Source organism: Catharus ustulatus, chromosome 1 (assembly GCF_009819885.2).
Source record: "Catharus ustulatus isolate bCatUst1 chromosome 1, bCatUst1.pri.v2, whole genome shotgun sequence".
In the NCBI taxonomy this organism is placed as follows: Eukaryota; Metazoa; Chordata; class Aves; order Passeriformes; family Turdidae; genus Catharus; species Catharus ustulatus.
This window is the reverse complement of record NC_046221.1, coordinates 13634699-13656336: the sequence shown is the minus strand read 5'-3', so window position 1 is coordinate 13656336 and position 21638 is coordinate 13634699. Positions and strand designations below refer to the sequence as shown.

The window sequence follows — 21638 nt, the reverse complement described above, 5'->3', positions numbered from 1 at the left end:
GGCTCACTGTGCCTTATAGGATACATCTTTTTCAAGGCACAAGTGTATGCCAACTGTCTGGGATATCCATATTCCTGTGGGAAGTGCATTCACATTCAACTACCAACTGTTTTCTGTGTGCTTAACACAGTCTATTAGTGGAACCTTTAATAGTAAGGTTTTATGTATTTAAATTCTAAATACAACTCAAGCAGTTGTTTGGAAACTTAATATTCATGTTAGAAGTACAAACCTGGCACTTTTCACCTGAAAAGTTCAAAGATCTCTACAAACAGCAATAAATTGTAAATTGTAACTGGTTATGAATACAGTGAAGTACATGCTATATTTATGTTATGAGGAAGGTGTTATATAAGTAAAGTTCATTGTTCAGCAAAGGAAATGAAAATTTCATGTAGTAGATCTAAGTTACCATTCTTTTTTTCTGCTGCAACAGAAATATCACTATGCATGTATCTTGAAGTCACCAGTCAATCCTTTAAACATTTCAGATGCCTTACATTGTTCCCTAGTCAGAATATTATTTTCCCATTATAATAATTTCTCTCATGAAATGAATATGCAACAAATGATTATGCAGCAATTTATATAATGTCAAGTTATTTATCAGACAATAAATTCCTCCATTGTTTGTTCTGGCTCCAGCATGGGGGGAGACAACAGTGCTGAAGATCTGATCTAGGACTGGCAGATTGGGAGACAGTCTGAATCCTGTCAATTCTCATTACTTACAAACAGCATACCAGGTATCTAACTACACATTCACAACTCATTTTAGCCATTTGTGTTTTGTTCAAGCAGTGATTAATTAAGAGATCACAGCTGAGCAACTACTGTACTCTGATTTGCTTTGCTATCTTTTTGGTGCATCGATAAGTACCTCCTTTCAAACTGCAGGACACACCAGACAGTAGCACATGACTTGGGATACCTCTTTTATATTTATAAACTTTAATTTCTTATTAAAAATCCTAAAAAAGTTTAAAAAAATGCAAACAAAGCAAACACAAAACACGTGAAAATGTCTTTCATCTTTGGAGTGTAAAATATTATAATATTACTAAAAGTTACTATCCAAAATCAAATCACTACAAACCCAAGAAAATCAAAGATATTTTTTAAAATGGACCTAGAATGTACTTGATACCCCCTTCACCAATAACAGCGACCAACCCTTCCAAATAAAGAAATCCTATTGTTTACATGACACAAGGCAAAGAACAGCTAGCTGAGGTACTGCAAATCCTCACAGCTGTTAGGCCAGACTTCTCACTAAGCCAGACCTGGGACTCCTCAAGGCTATTCGTTCCTGTGCCTCTGGCTTATGCAACCCACAAAAGTCAAGGCAGTGCCTTAGCACAGCACTAATTTAGGCAGTATCGATTTTCAGCGGTTCCAGTGATGGGCAGTAGCAAATAATAAGAATAAAAGGATCACAAATTTGCTCTTGTACTACTCATATTGTCCAACTTAACATAGTTTAGGGAAGGAGACATTACAAAATATTTATAATTCTACAGATGTGTAACTTAAAAATAATCTATATACATTTGGAAAAAGATATGTACAAAGTTTTTACCTTTTACAGTATTGTTCAATGTTTGCCTTTCTAAGGGTGTGCCATTTCTATTTGTGAGCCAATGGAAATCCATATTTTTCTTGCATTGCTAGGAGTTTATAAAAGAAAAGAATAGGTAAAATAACTTATTAGTCTTCTATTTTATACTCATTAAAGTGTACTTCTTGCCTAATCTGTCCTCTCTTTCAGACTGATCACGATTCTGTTGAAGCATGCAGATATTGGCTACTTCTGACTTTCATCACATTCACAAAATAAATTGTGAAAACACTGGCTGTGTGATGATTGCACTTTCCTGTGGCTACTCTGCAAGTTCTGCACTTGTTCCTATATTTCCTTGCAGGCAATGAAAGAGCAGAAGCAGGGTTATTCAATGACCAGCTAAAATTGGAGTGGTCCACAAGGAGACCTGTGGTGAAATTATTATTCAGTAATATAGGATATATAGTATAGGATATATACCAAATAGGATACCAGTCTATTTTTCTGTCAGTTTTACCTGTATTATCCTCAGATACCTGGATTCTAATTAAAGAGAAATTGACAACTAAGATAGGTAGCATATCCTTTTTGCTGTCATTGTTTATGCCAAGACAATCCATGACTTTTTTTTACAAGAAAACTAAACAGGCATTTCATAAGATTAGAACTGAAATGCAAGACATTCTTCCAATCCCCTTAAAAAAACCTACTTCAAAAGATAACTGTGAGACCCACACGAAAAATCAGTTGTCTCAAAATTACACAGATAGCATTCCTACTGATGTAATGTGCATTGGTGAAATGTTTATGTTCTCTGCAAAGAGCACTATGTTTCTTTTGGTGCCGAATGAAGTTGCTCCAACTCCCTGCTCATCTATTACCCTCCCTGGTTAAGGCAGTACTTCTCTGTGTGATGGTGCAGTGGATCAGACTTAAGAACTGATCCAGGTTGAAAGAAACTTAGTGGCTTTGCCCAAAGAAGTTTAAAAAAAAAAAAAAAAAAAAAGCAATGGACATTTTGAGTTAGAGAGAAAAGAAGACTCAGGCAGTCATTCTGATGGTAGCAAAGAGACTAGATTTCAAGTTTATGTTCTTACATGAATTATGAAAATCATGACGCATCCTGACCTGTGGGGCCTTCTTATGGATTCCTTTTGGTCTCAGCATTTGAAAGTAAATGTGTTCACACCAGGCATTGATGCCAATTTAAAGAGGACTGGTTTTAGTCAAAGTGAGCACTTCTGTGGCACAGTCTGGCCTCAGGTAACAAACACGGTAGCCCAGCCCTGCTGTGGTAAGAACACAACAGTCCCTTTTCATTCCCCTCCTCTTCACCAACTTCAGTGAGCTGCACCAAGAGCCCAATCTGGTTAGTCATTTCTGTATTGCCAAGGTCTACGTCCCTCTGGCAGTTGACTTACTCCTCTGACACTCTTCATTGCAAGAGAAGTGGTATAAATAGTAATAAATTCTTAGTTAAACATTTCAAAGCTGTTTATAACTTACTTGAAAACCAATAAAAAAATAACTGCTTGTCCAAATTCAGGCCCTAAGAGTTCATGGAAATTCTCAGTTTGTTTACAGGTAACTCACCCCAATGGTTTCCATTATTTAACATCCTCATTTGAAATTTCTTCCTGTTTGTAATAAGATGTCTACCTTCAAAAACATTTGCTAATATCCTAAGAGCCATTTTTGCCTTTTTGAGTATAAAAATATTTTTGAGGTGCTGCTAATATCCCAAGAGCCATATTTGGCTTTTTGAATATACAAGGCAAAACTGGAATTTCTTCCAAAGGTTTCAGCAGTTTCTCAGCAGTTTAACACTTGCCTGTTCATCTGATTATCTTACTATTCTAATAAATATTTTTAATTGACAAGAGAAAACGTATCTTCTCATGAATGAGCATAACAATAGTGTACATAATGGGTGAACTCCTAAAGCAGAATTAATTGTGGGAAGAGAAACTCCTATTTAAAAATCCAGAACAGACACATAATATATATGCTACAAACAAAGGGAGGGAAACAGAACTCAAAACAGGAAGGGGGTGTTCAATATTTCAACAAAGGAAATGTAAGATGAAAACTGAAAACTTGCACAAGCAACAGTGATAATTGAAGAATCTGTATTTTTTCCACTACACGGCAATTTTGATAGCTGTGTTAAAAACTCCTGCGAAGCAAATAAAATAACTAACTGCTTAAAGGCAAAACCTCTGCAAATAAATATGATTCATCTCTTATGAAGTCAGAGATAAGAGTCATTTGTTTTTAAAAAAACACAGGAAATCGATACGCAGGTTCTCTTCATGCCATGAATAAGACTGAGTGTTTGACCTGTGCGGACGCATCACCAATCCTGACACACACATCCTCCAATTCTTCAATCACAATGAGTTATGTGAAATTTACTTAGGTTTTTCATGTTTATTTAGCATACTGAGTAGTTTCTCACAGTTAAAAAAAAAAAAAAAAAGAACAAACTCAAAACATAAAAATGGGTAAATACATTATGTAACTTCAGAATGTATGTGTAGTGATGTACAGATATCCAATTTAAAATATACTGCAGTATAATTCCTTCCTACACTACTTTGTAAAATACTGAGCAGCAATAGGACATAGGATGTTCAAACACCCCTAGTAACAAAGTTGATGGCTTACGCATTTATTGCATTTTAACATTATTAACCCTGAGCCGACGGGCCCTGTGCTCCCAGCGAAGGACGTGCTCACACCTACAGCACCAGCCCAACATGACTCAGGATATTTGGACGTAATCCCGTGACAACGAGCGGGGAAACACGCACGTCGCTCCCGCTTGATACCTCTTGGGAGCTTCTCATTTATTTAGCTAAGAAAATGTAAAATACTATGTCATACCATGAATGACTGACGTAAGGAACGTGCTTTTACTAAGCAGAATTACAAAACCACCTGCGGGCAGCACCTCGGCGGGGCGGCCTCCGGGCAGGTTTCCGTGTCCCTCAGGGTTCCGGCACCGCCCAGGGGACAACAGGGGGTTGTGCGCGTCCCTTCCCTCGGTCAGCGCGGGACGGCCGGGGCTGGACCCTGCGGGGGAGCGAGCCCAGCCAACCGCCCTTATCGGCGGGGCCCGGCCGGCGCGGCGAGGCGAGCGGCGGGCACCGCCCCGCTATCGCACGCCCGGAGCGCGGCGCAGGGAGCGCGGCGGGCCCGAGGGTGCCCCGGCTGTTACCGGCCGCCCCCGCCCCCGGCAGCGCGGGGCCGCCCCGCCCGCACCGCGGCGCGTCCCGCCCCGGCCAATGGGCGGCGCCGGCGGGGGCCCCGCGGCGGCGGTTGGTCAGCGCCGCGGCCGTTGCGCCCCGCGGCCGCCCGGCACCGCCGCTCGCGCGCGGCTCCGCCTCCCGTCGCGGCCGCTGGCGCTGGGAGGCCCCACAGACGCCATTTCCTCGGCGCCCCCGCGGCGGCGCGGCTGCATCAGCGCTGACGTGAGGCCGACGTGCGGCTCCGCCCGGCTCGGTCCCCCCCACCCCCTGTGACGGGGGCAGCACGTACAGGGCGGCGGGTGAGTGCGGGAGGGGGCGGGGACACGTGTGCGCGCAGCCCGACCCCCCGCGGGCCGGGAGCGGGGCAGCGCGGGGGGCAGCGGGCGGCGCGGCGGGCAGGGCAGGCACGGGCAGGGCAGGCGGGGGGCGCTGTGCCGCGCTTGGCTCAGCCCCGCCGCGGGAGCGCGCACAGGCGGCGGGGACGCGTCCCCGTCGGCAGCCGGGAGCGCGCTGGGCTCAGGGACGGCCGCGCAGAGCCCGCACGGCGCTGTGGGGCAGCCCCGAGGCGGCTCCGCATCCCGGGAATTGCAGAAAGACTGCGCGGAGAGCCGGCTCCGGTATCGCCCGGGAGGCACGGCGCTCGCCCTTACTCGCGGCACCGGCTCGGCTCGCCCGGCGTTGCGGCTCGGAGCGGGGGCAGAGCGCCCTGGACGGCCCGGCCTGTCCTGGGGCCTCCGCGGGGCTGCCCTGGCCGAGGGGAGCGGGGATGCCCGGTGGCGTTTGCCCCTTAGTCCGTTACTCCCGGTTATGCTGCCCCCAGGGCTTTTGGAGCTGGGTCAGAACAAGTGGGGAGGGATCACAGTCGGCTTCGTGAGACCGAAGTCTTGGTTAAAACTTTGAACGTTTTGTGTGCATCCCCCAGTGCTGTGACAGTATCACTCTTGGTGCTGAGCGTAGCCGCGTGTTAAGTCATTCCACGGAGCTGATGCTTGGTTGATCCTCTGGCCTTCCCAGGGGCTGGTTGGGCCCTTCTGAAGGGGAGCTGTGTGTCCCCTCACGGCCGGCTCTGCGCTGCCCTGGCAGGATGGTTGAGGTGGCAAGTGCTGAGTGGCCAGGTTGCATTGCCTGTGCTCAGAGTGATGGCACGTTGGGGGTTTAAGATTTTAGGGTTTAGCTGAGGTGTTCGGGGAAGAAAACAGGGAAATATTTAGAGTGGAGGACACACAAGAAGCTTCTGGTGGTGCTGAGAACTGAAAGTTTGCACTTTCAAAATTTGGGTCTGTTGTGCTGTTACACATTCTACCTGACTGAATTCTGTGGCCAGATTATTAGCTGGTGTCCCTCACACTTTCAGGATGGTAAAGCAGTAATTACAGAGTGCATGCTTGATAACACAGTGCTCTTCCTGAAACAAGTGCAGTCTAGGAGTTTTCACACACTCTGTGGGGTCATCAGTAAAGGCACAACAGGTGTTTGTAAATTCATATTCTTGCTTTCTAGTAATCCCCCTGTGAATAAAAAGCCTTGAAAGAGATTTGGAGCAAGGGCTGAAACATATTTTTTTAGCCCCTTGTGATTGATTTCCATTGTGTCAAACACTGTAAGCAGTCGCTGATGTATAAAGGATGGTTGAAATAAAAAAGTTGTTTTTTAAAATGTCTCTGGGTATTTATTTAGACAGTCACTTCTAGTTATGCAAAATACTGTAGTAATCTGGTTTTGCAGTATAATTTTACCAATAGTCATTAAATATTAATATGCAGTGATGCAAAACAAACAGTATTGGGAGGAGTGAAAGGATTTCTTGTGCTCTTTATTGCAAAAGAACATGTTTTGATAGGGATGCTATCCTTCATCTCTTACCTGTGGGAAAAAATACTAACATTTCACACCTTTACCTGTAAATTGCTTTGAATTTTCTAGGAAAAATTTTCTGTTTTCCTCTAGCTGATTCCATCTGTCATATTTCTCCTGTCAGGGATGGTTCCTCTGATCACAGTTGAAGAAGCTTTTGATGTGCACTGTATGCATCATCTTAATCAGTGTTTATCTGCTACTTACCTGCTGTACATTAGTCTCAGTGACTACAGTAGACATGTGCTTACATATCTTGAAATGTTGCTAGTTTGGAAACAGTTAAACGTCCTGCCAGATCTTGAATATCTCTTTGCAATGTTGTAGGAAGAAGCAGATATCTTTGCTTACATTATGGAAAACCATTTTTGTTCCTTTTTTATGTGAATGCAGAGGTGTAACTTGTTTATTAATTTCAAAATCCAGACTAATATTTAAAATTATTGTTCAGTCTTTGTAAGCAACTAAGATAAAAAATGTAAGAACAAGATGTATTAATACTGAGTATAAGACTAACACTTGTATATAATTAGTCATACAATGAAGAAAAAACATTATATAATTTTAAACAGGACCCAAGACCACCCTCGTTAAACTATTTGCTTAGTTTTCTTTTAAAAACAGAAGGAAGGTAATGTAAACTTTTAAGTGTGATGTGTACTGCTACTGATAGCCTTTTATAAAGGATTTTAAGGGCTTGGTGGAAAATTCTGTTCTTTCTTGGAAACATAAAAACAATGATTGTTAGAAATTGCTTGCAATGCAGACTGTGATATTGGGGAAACTGTTTTCTGAATTAGGTTAGTAACGGTTTCATGCCACAGTCTGTATTACTGATGTTTTAGAAAAAGCATGATTACAATATTGCTCAGTATTTTTGCAGTGTATTTATTAAAAAGTCTGATGTATACATGTTGACAGGACATGTAGTATGGGAAATAAAAACCTTGTACTGTTCAGGTTGTAAGAGTGCTCTGAGGACAGTGACAACCTAGTCTGAAATTCAGGAGTTCCTTGGCATGCCTGGTCTTGAGCTGCGTGCAAGCCCACATGAACTGGCACAGCTCAGTGTGACTGTGCCACCTGTGCTGACCCTGTGGGCTCAAGTGACTGCAGCTGACCTGCTCCTGCCAGTTCAGTGATCCCGTGGTTGTGTCTATCAAAGATTCCTCATCTTGTAATGTGTCTGAAGTGTGATACTAATGTGCTACAATTTATCTTAAGTCATCTTTTTCACTGAAGTTTTATGCCAAGATAGCTTGTGTATCTTTTAAAATTACTCATATAGTTGTTATTTTTATTTTCTTTTTTTTTTTAGACTGTGATTGGATCTTTATATTTGGATGTTTTAAGTCGCTATTTGGTCACAGAGGCTGTCAGAAAGAAGCAGGTTTGAGCTTACATAGGAAAAGTATTTTGCTGTGTTTCAGAGAAGTGATTACATTTTATGGCAGTCAAATTTTCAGACTTTACTCCACACTGCTAAAGTTTTCAGTTAAGCAATCATTCGTATTAAGAGTCAGAATATACACAATTATAGATGGAAAATCTGTATAATTTCCAGAGTTTTCCAGGTATATCAAATCTAAATTGTTTGTCACTCCACTGACATGTATAGTTCTTACTGTTGTTTTTCTAATTAAAAATAAGTAAAAAAAAATACACTCCTCTCTGCATACTGCATTTTGCAAAATATGAGGAATAACTTTGTTAATATTTTCTGATGCACTGGTGCTCTTTCTGCAGCTTTTTATTAACTTAGTGCAGCACTGCAGATGGAAAGTCTTGGGGAGAAAAATCCTGATAAAGTAGTAGAAAAAATACGTTATGTACTGTTTCACAATCAGTGAGAAATTAAGCTAAAAATTAAGAACTAATTTTTTTCCAAGATAAAAAATGGCTCTTTCTGGTTAAAATTTCTATGAAATGCATTCAGTGGGAATAAAAGTACTTGGGTTTTTTTTGTTTGGTTTTGGGTTTTTTTTGGTTTTTTTTCAACAGTAGGGTTTTTTTCAACAGTAGGTTTTCTGTGACAGATGGCTCTGGATACAAAAATACTTCAGAGCCTTCATAAAGTGAATTAATTCTCGCCGTATTCCCATCTTTAGGAAGAGATTACAATGAATATGTTGCTAGTACCTATGCATTACTTAATCTTCCTTGGTGTGTGAGCTATTCTCAAGCTTATTCTTGTGGTCTATGAACCACATAGACCTTTCATATTTGAGACTCTATGGGTGGCCCTAATTTACAGAGGAAGCACTTTTTCTTTTCCTACTTTATTATTGTTATTATATTGCACATATATGAAACCAGAATAGTTTAATCAGATAACATCTTATTGAAAATTGTGGTGAAAAGCTTGGTGAAAACATTTTCCCCAGAGCTGTTAGACTTTGGTGAATTTCAGTAGATATTTAATTAGATTGTATCTAAAGAAAATGATAATTAGTGGTAACTAGCAAAACAAAAATGTAGAAAGATTTTAGATGTAAAATAGGTCCCTGTAATTCTAGTCTGAATTGGTACTGGCATAAGATACGTAACTTCTCTGAGCATGTTAACCCGTAAAATGTTGAATTGTTTTACGGTTTAGCCACCATTAGCTATAATACTGTTAAGTCTGATCAATAGAGTACCATTGGAGGCATAGAAATATGCTTCCCTGCATCATTTGACTATCTTTTCATATGAATTTTCATGCATTTATTTTGGTCAAAAATTGGATTTTAAAAAAACTAATAAAATTTATTCTCTTCAAAGATTGTGCAGTGTCCTGTAAAATAATGCCACAAAAGGAGTTTAGTTTACATTTAATTTGATTTAATGTAGTTAACTAGTAACATGTGAGACTAAATTCAAGAGCCTCAGAGTCTGAGGGTAGCAGTCCTTGCCTGCCTCTTGCATCTCTCAGTGTAAGTCCTGAGAAGAACTCAAAGTAACTGTCAGCCACTTGTAATAATTGAACTTTGACTTCAGTCAGGCTCGGCATTCCCTAGTTACAGAAATTGAACCTGGGGAGCAAAGATTTGCTGCCTCTTTTTTTCCCTCAACTAATACTATGCCTTCCTTTTGCGGCTGTCAATTGATTGTGTAAGTAGGATGTAGGTGGGAGCGTGCCTGCAGGGCATCCTGCCTGCCTCTGCCTGACCCTATCCTGTCTCTGTTCTGTTTGTAAACTGACCTGTTGCCATGGCAATGTTTGACATCACCTGTTCAATGTTACACCTTCAGTGCAGGGTTTGATAGGAGAGAAAGGGAGCCGAAGAGATCCAAGCTCTTGTTTTAAAACTCACACCTTCCGTTATGACTAAGTGTGCCAAGAAATATCGAAAAGGAGCTGTCAGGTAAATTGTATTTTTATATAGCAGATTTGGAAGTTTTCTCTGTGAAGTTTAAACTCTTCATTTAAATTGAGGGTCAGCAAGTTGCTTGTTTTTCGATGAAATCTACCCTGCTTTTAAACCTGTAAAGTGAGAAGAATTGTGACTCTTGAGCATGAGTAGTTTAGAGACAATTCAAGCATAGATGCCAGCAGGAAATAGGGATCTTGGAAGGTTCCAGAAGCTGTAGCAGCCCATGAGGCTGAAGGGACCTTCTGTTGGCAGCACTGCCAGCACTGCACGGACCCTGGGACTCTGCTTGTCCCTCCCTCCCTGAGAGCCATCTCCAGGAGTGCCCCTCCCTGCAGCTTTCCAAAATACTTGTTTTAGACCTCCTAGCTGTATGAGTGAATATTTTCATACAGGGGAATGAGGAAAGGACTTCAGTTTGACAGAAACATATTTATTTTCTGTCTGCTCCAAATAGTAAATAGTTTGGAATTAGTCTCTCTAGCTGCCTGATATACCTCCCTGTACTGAGTTATTTAAATGTGTATTTACTTACTTTTAGACTGATGACCATGGAAATGGTTGAACAGGATGACAATGCAGTGGATTCTATGACAGAGAGAAGTGCTGGTCACCTTCAGAATCAGCCAGGCCAAAGTCAGATTTCCTCAGGATCTGAGGTAAGTTGAAATGTGGAAAGATGAGAAGAATCAATGAAGTGATATTCAGAGCTGCTATGATTTTTAAACTATCAATTTGTATGGTATTCTCATGTTTTATAAGTCTTGGTATTAAATAGGAAAAAGATAGCAAAAGTATCCTGGAAACTATGCCTTCAGTAGTTAACAAAGGACTAATATGGCATTAGGTCAGTTACAAGGTAGTGTTTTTAGGAGCCCTTTCAGACAAGAGTGATGTTTTTTTTTCCTTTCACTTTCACAAGGTGATTGCTATAGAGATGGGATACAGTCTTAAAGATTTGAGGTGGTTAAAAGATCAAACATACCTAAACCATTTGTATATCTTGAAGATGTGTTGTATAACAAAAATGAAAACGTGTATAAAAATAACCATGGTTCTCTCCTAGTTCGAGTTTTTCGCAGAATATATTTTATCTAGTTGCAAGCACATTTTAATGTGTGCTTGTTTTGTTTTATCCAATTACAGTGTCTGGACTTCTAAAAGCATACTTTACACGTTTTCTGTGGTTGCTCTACCTGGATTGTTCTTTGGTGGTTTATGTATAAAAGATTATATAATTACAATTCTCAAACATTTAAAATACGTACTGAAACATTTGGCACTTGAGAGAAATAGTGTTCCTGACAGTATTAAGACTTATAGCTTTAGAAAAGTGTATGGACCTTAAAATGTCTTCAAAAGCCCTTTGTTAAATAAAAGAACTAATTTTTAAAAAGTCTTACAGAGTTTTTTCATCATTGGAAGTTAGATTTTATTTGCTGAGATTTGATGCCATGTATTTGGTGTGTTATGGTGTGTTAGATACTTGATTTACATTGTCGATATATTTTTAAAACTGAAAGCAACTGCTCTTTTTGTCAGATCTTCTGACACAAAGTAGTCTGCAAAATATTTATCAATTTTTTTTGCTGGTTTTTGATATGTGTAGCATTGGGAATATTGCTGGTTCAGCTTTTTCTTTTTTTTTTCCTTCAAAAATTTTATTTGGTTTGCTCATTTCTTCTTTAGTAGTTCTTTTCAAATTTTCTGTTTTAACTTCATAGGATGATTGATGTAAAATCTATTGGCTTGTGCCATAGTCTCTGGAGAAGACAGCTGTGAATTCTGTCACTTGGGATTTTTAATGTTGATCCAGAGACAATGGTGGCACTAATGCTGTAGGAGAGTTTTGCACTTCTATATTGTGCAGTGTATAACACTTTTTATGTTTGTCTGCATTTAATTAATTATTAATTATATTACTGCTTGATTATTGTGTGTGAAGGTTCAGCTGTACTGGGTATGGGTCTCATATCTTCCAGTTAAAATGAGTAACCCTAAATTATTGATGAATCTCTTACAATTAACACTAAATGAAAGCATGTGCCTCAGTTTGAAGGCTGAGGGTAAGAGTCTGGAGTTGGCATCTGGAGTCCCTGTCTTTGGTTGGATGGCTCAGAGAGCTGTCCTGGACCTGTGAGAGCTGCTTGGTGCAGGGAGCTGGAGCAGGAGGAGACATCCCCTCTCCTGGGCTACCAGACAAGCAAGACAGACAGCTCCTAGGTGCTGTTGTCCTGCTCTGGGAGCTCCCAGCCTGTGCCATCTCCTCAGCCGCTGCCTCCCGCGGCCTGCACCCTCACACACCCTCGGAGCCTTCAGGCTGCTCTGCCACAACATTCGTTGGAAATACTGCCCAGACAGAACACTTATTGCTGACAGGCCTTGTTGAGACGCTCCTTTGGTTTAAGATGAGTAGGATTTTCTTAGCCTGGGTTCCTACCTGGCTGTCTTGGAAGGTGAGGAGCTTTGTCATGGAGAGTTGGGCCTGGGTGCTGAGGGATTAAGGCTCACTGGGGGCCCTATATGGGACATGTCACTGATTTTGTGGTGGTCCGGATGGGAAGTTCTTGTGTTTCTGAGGAGTTCATGGCTGTGCCACTGGTGCAGTGCCTGTGTATTTTGACTGTTCCAGAGGAGCACAGATCCCTTCTCCCTCTTTGGCCTATAGAGGAGGGCAGTTAAGAGAAGCCAACCATTACAAGTGACTGAAATATCTTGTGCCAACTTCTAATCATCCCTCCTACTAATTTTGTTACAAATATGCAGAAATAGGAGAAAGGAATGACTTGATTCTTACTGAGAGCTAAAATGGCCTGGTCAATGAGGACTCCTTTTCAGATATCTCCAAGGGACTGGGGGGATGGCAGGTTTGTTTCTATTTTGTCAAGTGAAACATTTGTTCATCTTTCGTTTTGGTCAGTAAAACATTTTAATACACTGTCTTTTAATTTGTAGTTTTCTGTGTATTATCAAAGAATTAATTGTGGAAGGGTCAAACTTGGGAGGAGCCTTTTGAGATTATCTAGTCTGACCTGCCTGTGCAGGCAGGGGCATCCAGAACTGGGTTTTGAATATCTCCAAGGATGGAATCTCTAGAACCTCTCTGGGCATCTGTACCAGCTGGTGACTGTGCTTCCAGTGAAACAGGTGGAGTTTTTATGTCCAGATGGAATGTAATGATTTTTAATGTGCTTGGTATTTAATTGAATTATGACTTTGGCCAGGGAGTGACTAGCAAAATGCTGAGGGATACAACTGTGTAGGAGGTGGGCACCGTTTTTTCCTTCTTCCTGTTCTTGTTCTTCTTCTTGAGGAGGGCAGCTGATTTATTTTCCCCTCCTCTGCAGGGTTTTTTAAGAAGTTTAAAAGTTTTAAAAGGATGGACCAGGTACTCCATAAGATAATAATCTCTAGAGGGCAGAGTTTGTTTTGTGCTGAAGCATTTTTAATGTCTCCCTTGTTGGGAGAGAGGGGAGACATTAAGAATGTGTGGGCTGGAGGACTATGGTGTGATGGGATAACCTCCAATGCTAAGAAGAACCTATTATACGTTATTTGTAGAGGAAAAACAGTATTTGCAATTTTTTCTTAGCTTTTGTCATAGATCCTGCTATATTCTCCTGCATTTTTTTGCTTCTGAAAGCAAAATTACTTTTTCTACTAAAGCAGAAAGCGTAAGTTTGAAACTAGCAAAGATGAGATGCATTTTTTTGTCCACTAAATGTTTTTTTTTTAAATAAAGTGTCCTACTATAGAATCAGTTTATAATTGCATTTCTTGCGTGCATCACTTTTAGCCAGTTGATGAATTGACATGGTAATGTTTTTGTGATTCAGCCACCAGAATAAATAGCTAAGAAAGTAAAATTATTAGTGGCTGCCTTTAGAAGCTGTTGAAAATGTGCAGAGAACCTGTACGAAAGCTTGATGTCTTTGGAGGAAGAGCAGAGGTGCGAGACAAAAAATTTTTCAACCTGTTTTGAGATGAACTCCCTGGGTTGTCTCACATGCACAGATCATCTATTGTTACATATAGAGCTGTTCTTAAAAGGAAGTTAATTTGTATTGGAATATTCTGATAGTGTTGGTTATAGTCAAACTTGCATCTTGGAAGACTTATGTCTGCAATGCTGTTCAAAGAGGAATTAGATGTTCCTTTTGCAGGATTTCTAGAAGCCATGCTGCATTCTGTGTTGCTCTGTGTTCATAATATATAACAATGTAAGATCAATGTACTTTAGCCCTTCTCAGATTCGATAAAAACCCTTTCAGTTGTGTTTTCTTTTTTCTTTAATCCTACATCTTGATGGGTTCCTCTTTGAGTCACTTTCTGTTAACCTTGTCATGTTGTCTATCAGTAGGGCTATCTGCTGTCCTTGTCTGAGATACCATCTGTTGACCTTTTGGTGGTGGCCTGAATTAGACATATATCAGGATTTACAGTAAGAGAGCTGCTGTCAGGGAGCATAGGGAGATTTTCAGGGAGATTTTCAGAGACTGGAGTGTGTAGCTATTGCAAGCTGGGACTGTTCAAGTTTAGCACTTTGGGGGGTTGTCCTTGTAGTCTTTTGACATCAAACAGTGTTAAATCTTGCACCCTAGAGATTGAGACCTGTAGGAGTTTGCTAGGCTATTGTAAGGCTCTGAAACCAGCCTGCCGAATGCAAATGCTGACCGTTTAGCAAAGTTGATGTTAGAGGATTATAGATGTGCAGCTATGTCACCATTTTGTGCTTCCTTAAAGTGTATGGTGGCAACAAATGTCTGGGCTCAGCCTAACCTTATTCTCCTTAAAAGTAGGTGCTTCTATTTTGGCAGTAGCTTTGGAATTTATCAAAACATCTGTCTCCAGCTTTTCCTCATGGAGGCTACTTGGTGCCCAAGTGTGGCAGATACTTTGTTCTTTGTTAGGTGTGGAATCCAGTGTGGATTTGTCTTGACTTTCCCTTTCACTTCTAGAGTCCTTGTAGTATTTAGTCTACAGCAGGGGCAGAAATCAGATGGGCCTTTGTCCTGCGTTCTTGATTTGGCAATATTGAAGGTATGAGGAGTTGGATGTGAAGGTAACCTCTCTAGTTCTTAGCAGGGAAAGGATATCTGACATGCACAGGATCCCCAGGATAACTGTTCAGATGTACCATGTATCTTGAAGTTAGATAAACGATGGGCAGCCTCTTTCTCTGCAAGAGTGTGTGCCCCAGTAGGAAAGTAGTACCTGATCATTCCTGCTGGCTGCTTTTCTCTTCCCACGTGGAAGAGGGAGCACTTACATTTCCAAATACCTGAAATATGGGACAGTACTGCTGTTATGGTTGCATGGTTGGTATTTGTTGAAGCTATTGGATGTGACTGTTGCATGCCTAGGAGCATAGAACCCATAGAGTGTGTTAAGCTTACCCTCAGCCTCTGTGTTCCTGAGTTGCTTCTTTGTATTGTTTTCAGTTGCTGTGCCAGACAACAGTCCTTGAAGTAATGATGTTAAAGGTAGTGCTGCTTATCACTGATGTCAGAAAGGAATTTCTTTGCCAAGTCTACTTCAGTCAGGGTTTAGACATGATAGCATGAAAATGTTCTAGTATTTCAGTAGACATAGGAATATTCAGCTTGAAAACGATAAAGGGAAATCTAAATCAAAATTCTAATAATAATTTCCAATATCTATAAAAGTGATGCAGAATATGAACCTTGAAAAAATTATACTACTACTGTCTCCTCTTCCCTTAGCCCTTACCCCCTTCATTTAATCTCCTGTCTGAATTAATGGGAACAAATGAATTTCTCCTGTTATATTGTAAACTTTAGTCCAAAAGATTATTAGCTGAGTGAGGTTTTGTGGTTTTTTTTTTCCTGTGGGGTTATACTGAATAAGGAGCTTTAAAATGAATGTAGTTTCTTAATCTCAAGTACTGGATTATTTCCTGATTATGTGTGACTGACCCATTGTGTACCAAAAAGAAACTTTTAAATTCTTCACCTTTTACTGTTTTGTGGCTGTTGTACTCGGAAGGTTCTTTCTGACCCACTGAGTATTGTTGAGAATTGTGAGAAGTTGCAATTCTCACAGACAGCAGTGAGTGGAAAGGTTTGTTGAAATTGCCTTCATAACACTTTGAAAAGTTAGCATGCTTTGTAAACATTGTACTGCTCTGTGATCGCTCCTTGAAGCTTGGGTTTAGGGTGTAAGCTTTGCCACAAAATAGATCATAGTCTTCAGATCTTTGTGACTTTCTAGAGCCTAATCTCAAAAATCTATGTTACAAGTTTGTATGTCCAATTTTTCTGTTACCATTTCTTGCCATTTAAGGAACGCATTTCAGGGTTAAAAATGCCCTCAGTTGTTCTGTTTTCTGAAAAGCAATTCAGTTTCCTATAACATTGAACAATTGCATAGTGAATGCAGACGAGATCCTGTCTTTGTTTCCTAGAAACATTATTTCTTTGAGGTAATTTGAACCAACACTAGGACTTGTGATAGCAGTGCATCTTAATAGTGGCAAAAATTTTTCACTTGCTTCAAGACGGGATTATTTCCTAGGCAAGCAATATCTTACGGATCAGGAATAAAAACTACTTTTATATTTGAATTTGAAAAATCCACTTCAGTGTAAATACATTGAAAATACAAAAGTCTCTTTATTTTTTTAATATTCAGCTTTCTTCATGTTCTTCTTCTTACTCTCATCTCACTTTACATTTACTACTCATGCCAGGTATCTTTGGAGCTGAGAACAAAGCTAGGAAGGGAATAATAACAGAATTTTATATTTGAGTATGAGTTATTTGTTATATGCAGACTATAGAAATAAGACTTTTCAATGCAGTTTAATTGAAAAACACAGTGTTTATGATGTGGTTTATGTTATCATTGTCTTCCTTTTCTGAGTTTAGAGATGTTTCATCACACAAGTTGAGATCAATAATAGTGTTTTCCCTTTGCATCACTATTTGTTTCTGTTAATAGATTTAACAGTAACAGCAGAAATACTGAACTATTTCTTAGCCCAGAGGTGTTAAGCTGTTTCTCAACCCATTCATCCTCAGCACTGAGGGTTGAGAGCCACAGGCTGGGGAAAGCTGTTCTGTGGCTGTGCTAGGCTTAGAGAAGATTCAGCTGTTCTTTTTTTGTTGTTGTTTTGAAGCAATGATACTCCAGCTCTCTTTTTCTTGATATATATAATTATATATGTAACAGGAGTGCATTAAACTAAATCAGTTTACAAATCTTTGTATGGCTTTATTTAACAGGGTGATTTTTCAGTAGCTGAAGAATTCTCATGTCTCTTGAGACATCATCCAAAAGCATAAATTCTTACCTAATAAGAAAAGCAAAACTAAAGCAGTTCTAGATTTTATTTTTCATAAGAACATTCTGCCCTTTATGTTGTTGCAGTGCCATTCCACTCCAGTGAATATGCATGGGTTTTGTTGTGTTTCTGGAGGTTCTTCCTGACTTTATGCTAGCAACAGCAGATCTGATGTACGATGGCCAAGGGTTGGGTTTTGGTTTTTTTTTTTAATTGAGAAGAAAATATGAAGTCCCTGGAGAGAAAAAAACAAATAATTGTAGTTTGTTAGGGTACAGTTTTAAGCTTTCCAGACCATTTGGAAATGTACATGCCAAACTTTTACTAGTAAACCGAATTTATTTTTGTGTGTGATAATTATATACAGCTAAGCTATTTTAGATGTGGCAACAAAATCAGTGTATTTTAGTTATCACTTCTAAAAGCATTTGCTGAAGTTTTAAGGCATCTTACTTAAACATGATGATTGTAATTTTTGCAGGTTTCTGTAGCTGCTTCCAGTGCTGGAAGAGGATCTCCAGCTGTTACTCTAGTGCAGTTGCCTTCTGGTCAAACTGTTCATGTCCAGGGTGTCATTCAAGCCACACAGCCCTCAGTCATTCAGTCACCACACATGCAAGCTGTTCAGGTTAGCTTTTTTATTGTTACATTTTCATGAATATTTGGTATCTCATAACTCTTTTCCCAACCCATCTTCAGTTTCTCTTCATTCCAACCAGTTCTGCAAGATTTACTCAGATGGAACAGGAAACAGCAGGGGGAAAGGTGGCAAACATCCAGCCAGCAGCAACTCTACAAGCATTGTGTAGCAATTCCTTAATACTTCCTGTTTATCTTATAAGAAGCTGTCTTGGAACTTGTGTCTGAACTTACGCAATAGCAAATTTATGTCATAACATGGCCTCACTTCAGTGTATCCTGCAGTTTTTCCATTTTTTTAAATTCTATGAACATAACATTTCTAATGAGACTATGAACTCTTAAATTTAAAAAAAAAAATTTAAAAATTAATCTCCTATTTTATTATTGGAAAGGGTCTGAACATGGTAGAAGTAAGCATATTGTATCAAGTGGCTCCTTGATTTCAGGCCCTGTCAGACCCTGTTAGAGCATCTGGTGTTGCTTTTTGTGGATGTGGATATGTACATACCAAAAATATGGGCAACCTCAAAACATTTATTTATTTATATGGCAAATATTCACATTTAAAATTGCTGGAACTAATAAACAGGGATCGGTGTAAGATGTGTAGGACTTTCAGAGTTTCTAAAAAGTAGAAAAGGCAAGTGAGAATGAATTTACAGTGTTTTGAAAATTGCTAGGCCTCCCATCGTGTTTCTCTTGTAGCTAGGAAGGCCACTGCTCTAGTTCTATTAAAATGTGTTTGGGAAATGTCAACTGAATTGCTTTTTGCAGATACAATTGGTATTTCCCTGTTATGAGGGAAGAGTTTTACCTGTGGCTATTGCAACATGTTAAGGAAAAGCCATGCATTGTTGGTCTTGAGAAGCCATCTTTAATGTCATAGGCTTCTTAATAACTTTCTAGTATAATAAATAAAAATACATGTGTAAGTATGATTTATATTTGAGAAGAAGATATATAAAACCGTGATCAGATAATGAATATTTTTTTGTTGAGCAGTAAGTGTGGATGATGGCGCCTCACAGTTTGGAAATCCTAGATCATTATTGAAAGATGTGCAGTAGATGTCAATACTTGATGTCAGAAGAGAGTATTCAAAGTAAATACTTTTTTCATTGCAATTCTTTCTGACTGTAATTTGCCTGAGTAACCTTCATTCAATAAGCACATTACTAATTCCCAGTTTCTGTCACTGCTTTTTCTTAAGTCAGTGTAGTCAGGACATACATGCAAAGATATAGAGGTTTTTTCGAAGCTCAGAAGGAGAAACTTCTCAGGAATCTTTTGCTAGCTGCTGCTGTGTCATCCTAGAGAAGTGGAAGTCAACTGTTTGTTACATTGAGTGAGCTGTGGTTGTCCACCCTCTCCCAAAGGAGTAGAAAAAGGAAACTTTTGTCCCAATACCAACTAGTTAGTTCCAGGATTTTGCTTTGGTTTCATCTGGATAAGAAAGGGCTTGAAGATGCTGTAGAAGACTCCATTACAGAGAGTGTTCAGCCCTTCTGTGATCCTTTTCAGTACACTATCCTGCCACCTCGCATTTCCTGCAGATCATTTGGCTCTTACTACCTTCTCTCTGCCAGACAGTGGGGAACTTGGGAAATTATATCAGTTTAAAAAAGAAGTAAAGAAGTATGCTGAAGGTTGGTGTTGAAGCTTGCATGACCTCTCCCTCAAACATCTGCCGTTTTCAACCGGAAAGTGCTCAAAAGTTTTCCTCATAATGCTGTTGCTTTTTAGATGAAAAAATATGCTTATAGCATTCCTTATTGTTAAATGTTGTTCTATTTGTAGGAAGATTTAAATTGCTATTTGACTTACTGCTTGCTCCCCCCTGTAGTGTATCAAGCCTGGGAAAGACTTAACGTGAGTTTGAAGTTAAATTTGTTCAGTTGTTGAAATAGGTAAAGCTGAAATCTGAACGATGCCCAGGAAAAAATTACAGTGGTTTGTTTGATAACATTATGGATATGGTTGTTTGCCATTAGAGTGATCTGAAGTGTTCATTTCTCTCTTTGTCATGGTAAAAATCAAATCTTTTGAAATTTCTTGCAGAAAATGTTCTCTTCCACATTGTGGTGGTTTGACACTGGCCAAACGCCAGGCACCCACAAAAGCTGTTCACTCACCCTCCCCTGCTACAGCTGGGCAGAGGAGAGAAAAATTAATGAAGGGTTCCTGAGTTAAGGACCGGGAGAAAACACTCCAAGGGCAAAACAGACTCAACTTAAATATAAAAAGCAAATTTATTATTAACAAAATCAGAGCAGGACAATGGGAAGTAAAGTAAGCCCTTAAAAACACCTCTTTTCCCCCAGCCCCTCCCTCCTTCCCATTGACAGTGAAGGGAGACAAAGGGTTTTGGTCAGTTTGTCACCCAAGGTTTTCCTCTGCTGCACAGGGAGAGAAGTTGCTCCCCATTGAGACTGTGGGGTCCCCCCCATGGACGACAGTTCTCCCTTAATTTCTCCAGTGTGGCTTCAATCTCTTGAACAGCAGTCCTCCCAAAACTGCTGCAATGTGAGTTCCTCCCACAGGCAAACAGTCCTCCCAAAACTGCTGTGGCATTGGTCACACTTTCACGGGGTGCAGTCCTCCAAGGACTGACTGTTCTGACTAAGGACCAAGACTTGTCACTCCATGGGTCTCCTACTGGATCACAGCTTCCTCTAGGCATCCACCTGCTCTGGTGTAGGCACCTCCCCCGTGGGCTGTGGGTGGATCTCTGCATCCCCCATGGATCCCCACGGGCTGCAGGGGCACAGCTGCTTCACCATGGTCATTACCATGGCCTGCAGGGGAATCTCAGCTCCAGTGTCTGGAGCACCATCTCCTCCTCCTCCACTGGCCTTGGTGTCTCCGTGTTGTTTCCCTCATATTCTCATCTCCTCCTCTTTTCTGACTAGAATTGAAACTGTGCCCCCAACCTTTGTTTTGATTTCTTCCTAAATATGTTAACACAGAGGTGTTACCACCATCTCTTATTGGCCCAGGCTTGGCCAGTGGCACATCCATCCTCAGAGCCATCAGGCATTGGCTGTGCTGGACATCGTGGAAGCTTCTGGCAGCTTCTCAGAGAAGCCACCTCTGCAGCCCCTCTGCTACCAAAATAGACTGTGCTAAACCAACACACGTATAAAAATGCTTAAATAATCCTGTTATTTCCTTAACTTCTTCCTAAAAGGAGGACTGTTGCCAACTTCTTCAGCCATCTTCACAAATTAAGGGGTCTGTTGGTAGCTGTTAGGAGAATATGACAATTTAAAGACAACTGAGGTCTTGTGTTCAAGCTATTTGTCCTGGGACAATAGATTATCTATTAACACCCATGCCACAGCAGAATGAAAATTCTGTTTTGAGTTAGGATGCCCAAGCTTTTTCTTGGCTGTGCAATACTGTCTTACTTTTGAAGGATTATGCCAGAGGCTGGAAGGTTGATCCATAAGGAGATTGTTGAAGACGTATTGGGAGGGAAATGTCTTTCAGGATCTCTGTCTTCGGCAAAAGGAGGAGTACAAACTTCTTGAAGCACCTGTATCTCTGCAGTCAGCTCTGATTTCTGGTTTGGAGCTGTACATCTGTACACATGAGAAGTAACTCTCACCAGCTAGGTGGCAGCTGTAGAGTTCTAAGAATGTTTGTTGCATATTACCCAGCAAAATGAGGCTGCA

At 40.4% G+C, this 21638-nt stretch overlaps 1 protein-coding gene across 6 annotated transcripts in view; it reads left to right on the top strand.

Annotated features, from left to right (window-relative positions):
- Positions 1 to 4924: 4924 nt before the first annotated feature.
- Positions 4925 to 21638, top strand: part of CREM (cAMP responsive element modulator) — a 38939-nt gene continuing 22225 nt past the window's right edge. For 2 of the 6 annotated variants that reach the window (XM_033051845.2, XM_033051835.2), the window contains exons 1-3: positions 4990 to 5111; positions 10561 to 10678; positions 17804 to 17950. In XM_033051845.2, the coding sequence (XP_032907736.1) occupies positions 10565 to 10678; positions 17804 to 17950 (261 nt within the window). In that variant the 5' untranslated portion in view covers positions 4990 to 5111; positions 10561 to 10564. Of the gene's footprint in view, positions 5112 to 10560; positions 10679 to 17803; positions 17951 to 21638 lie in introns of those variants that run through there. The other 4 variants (XM_033051855.2, XM_033051864.2, XM_033051873.2 and 1 more) reach the window with 4 other exon arrangements.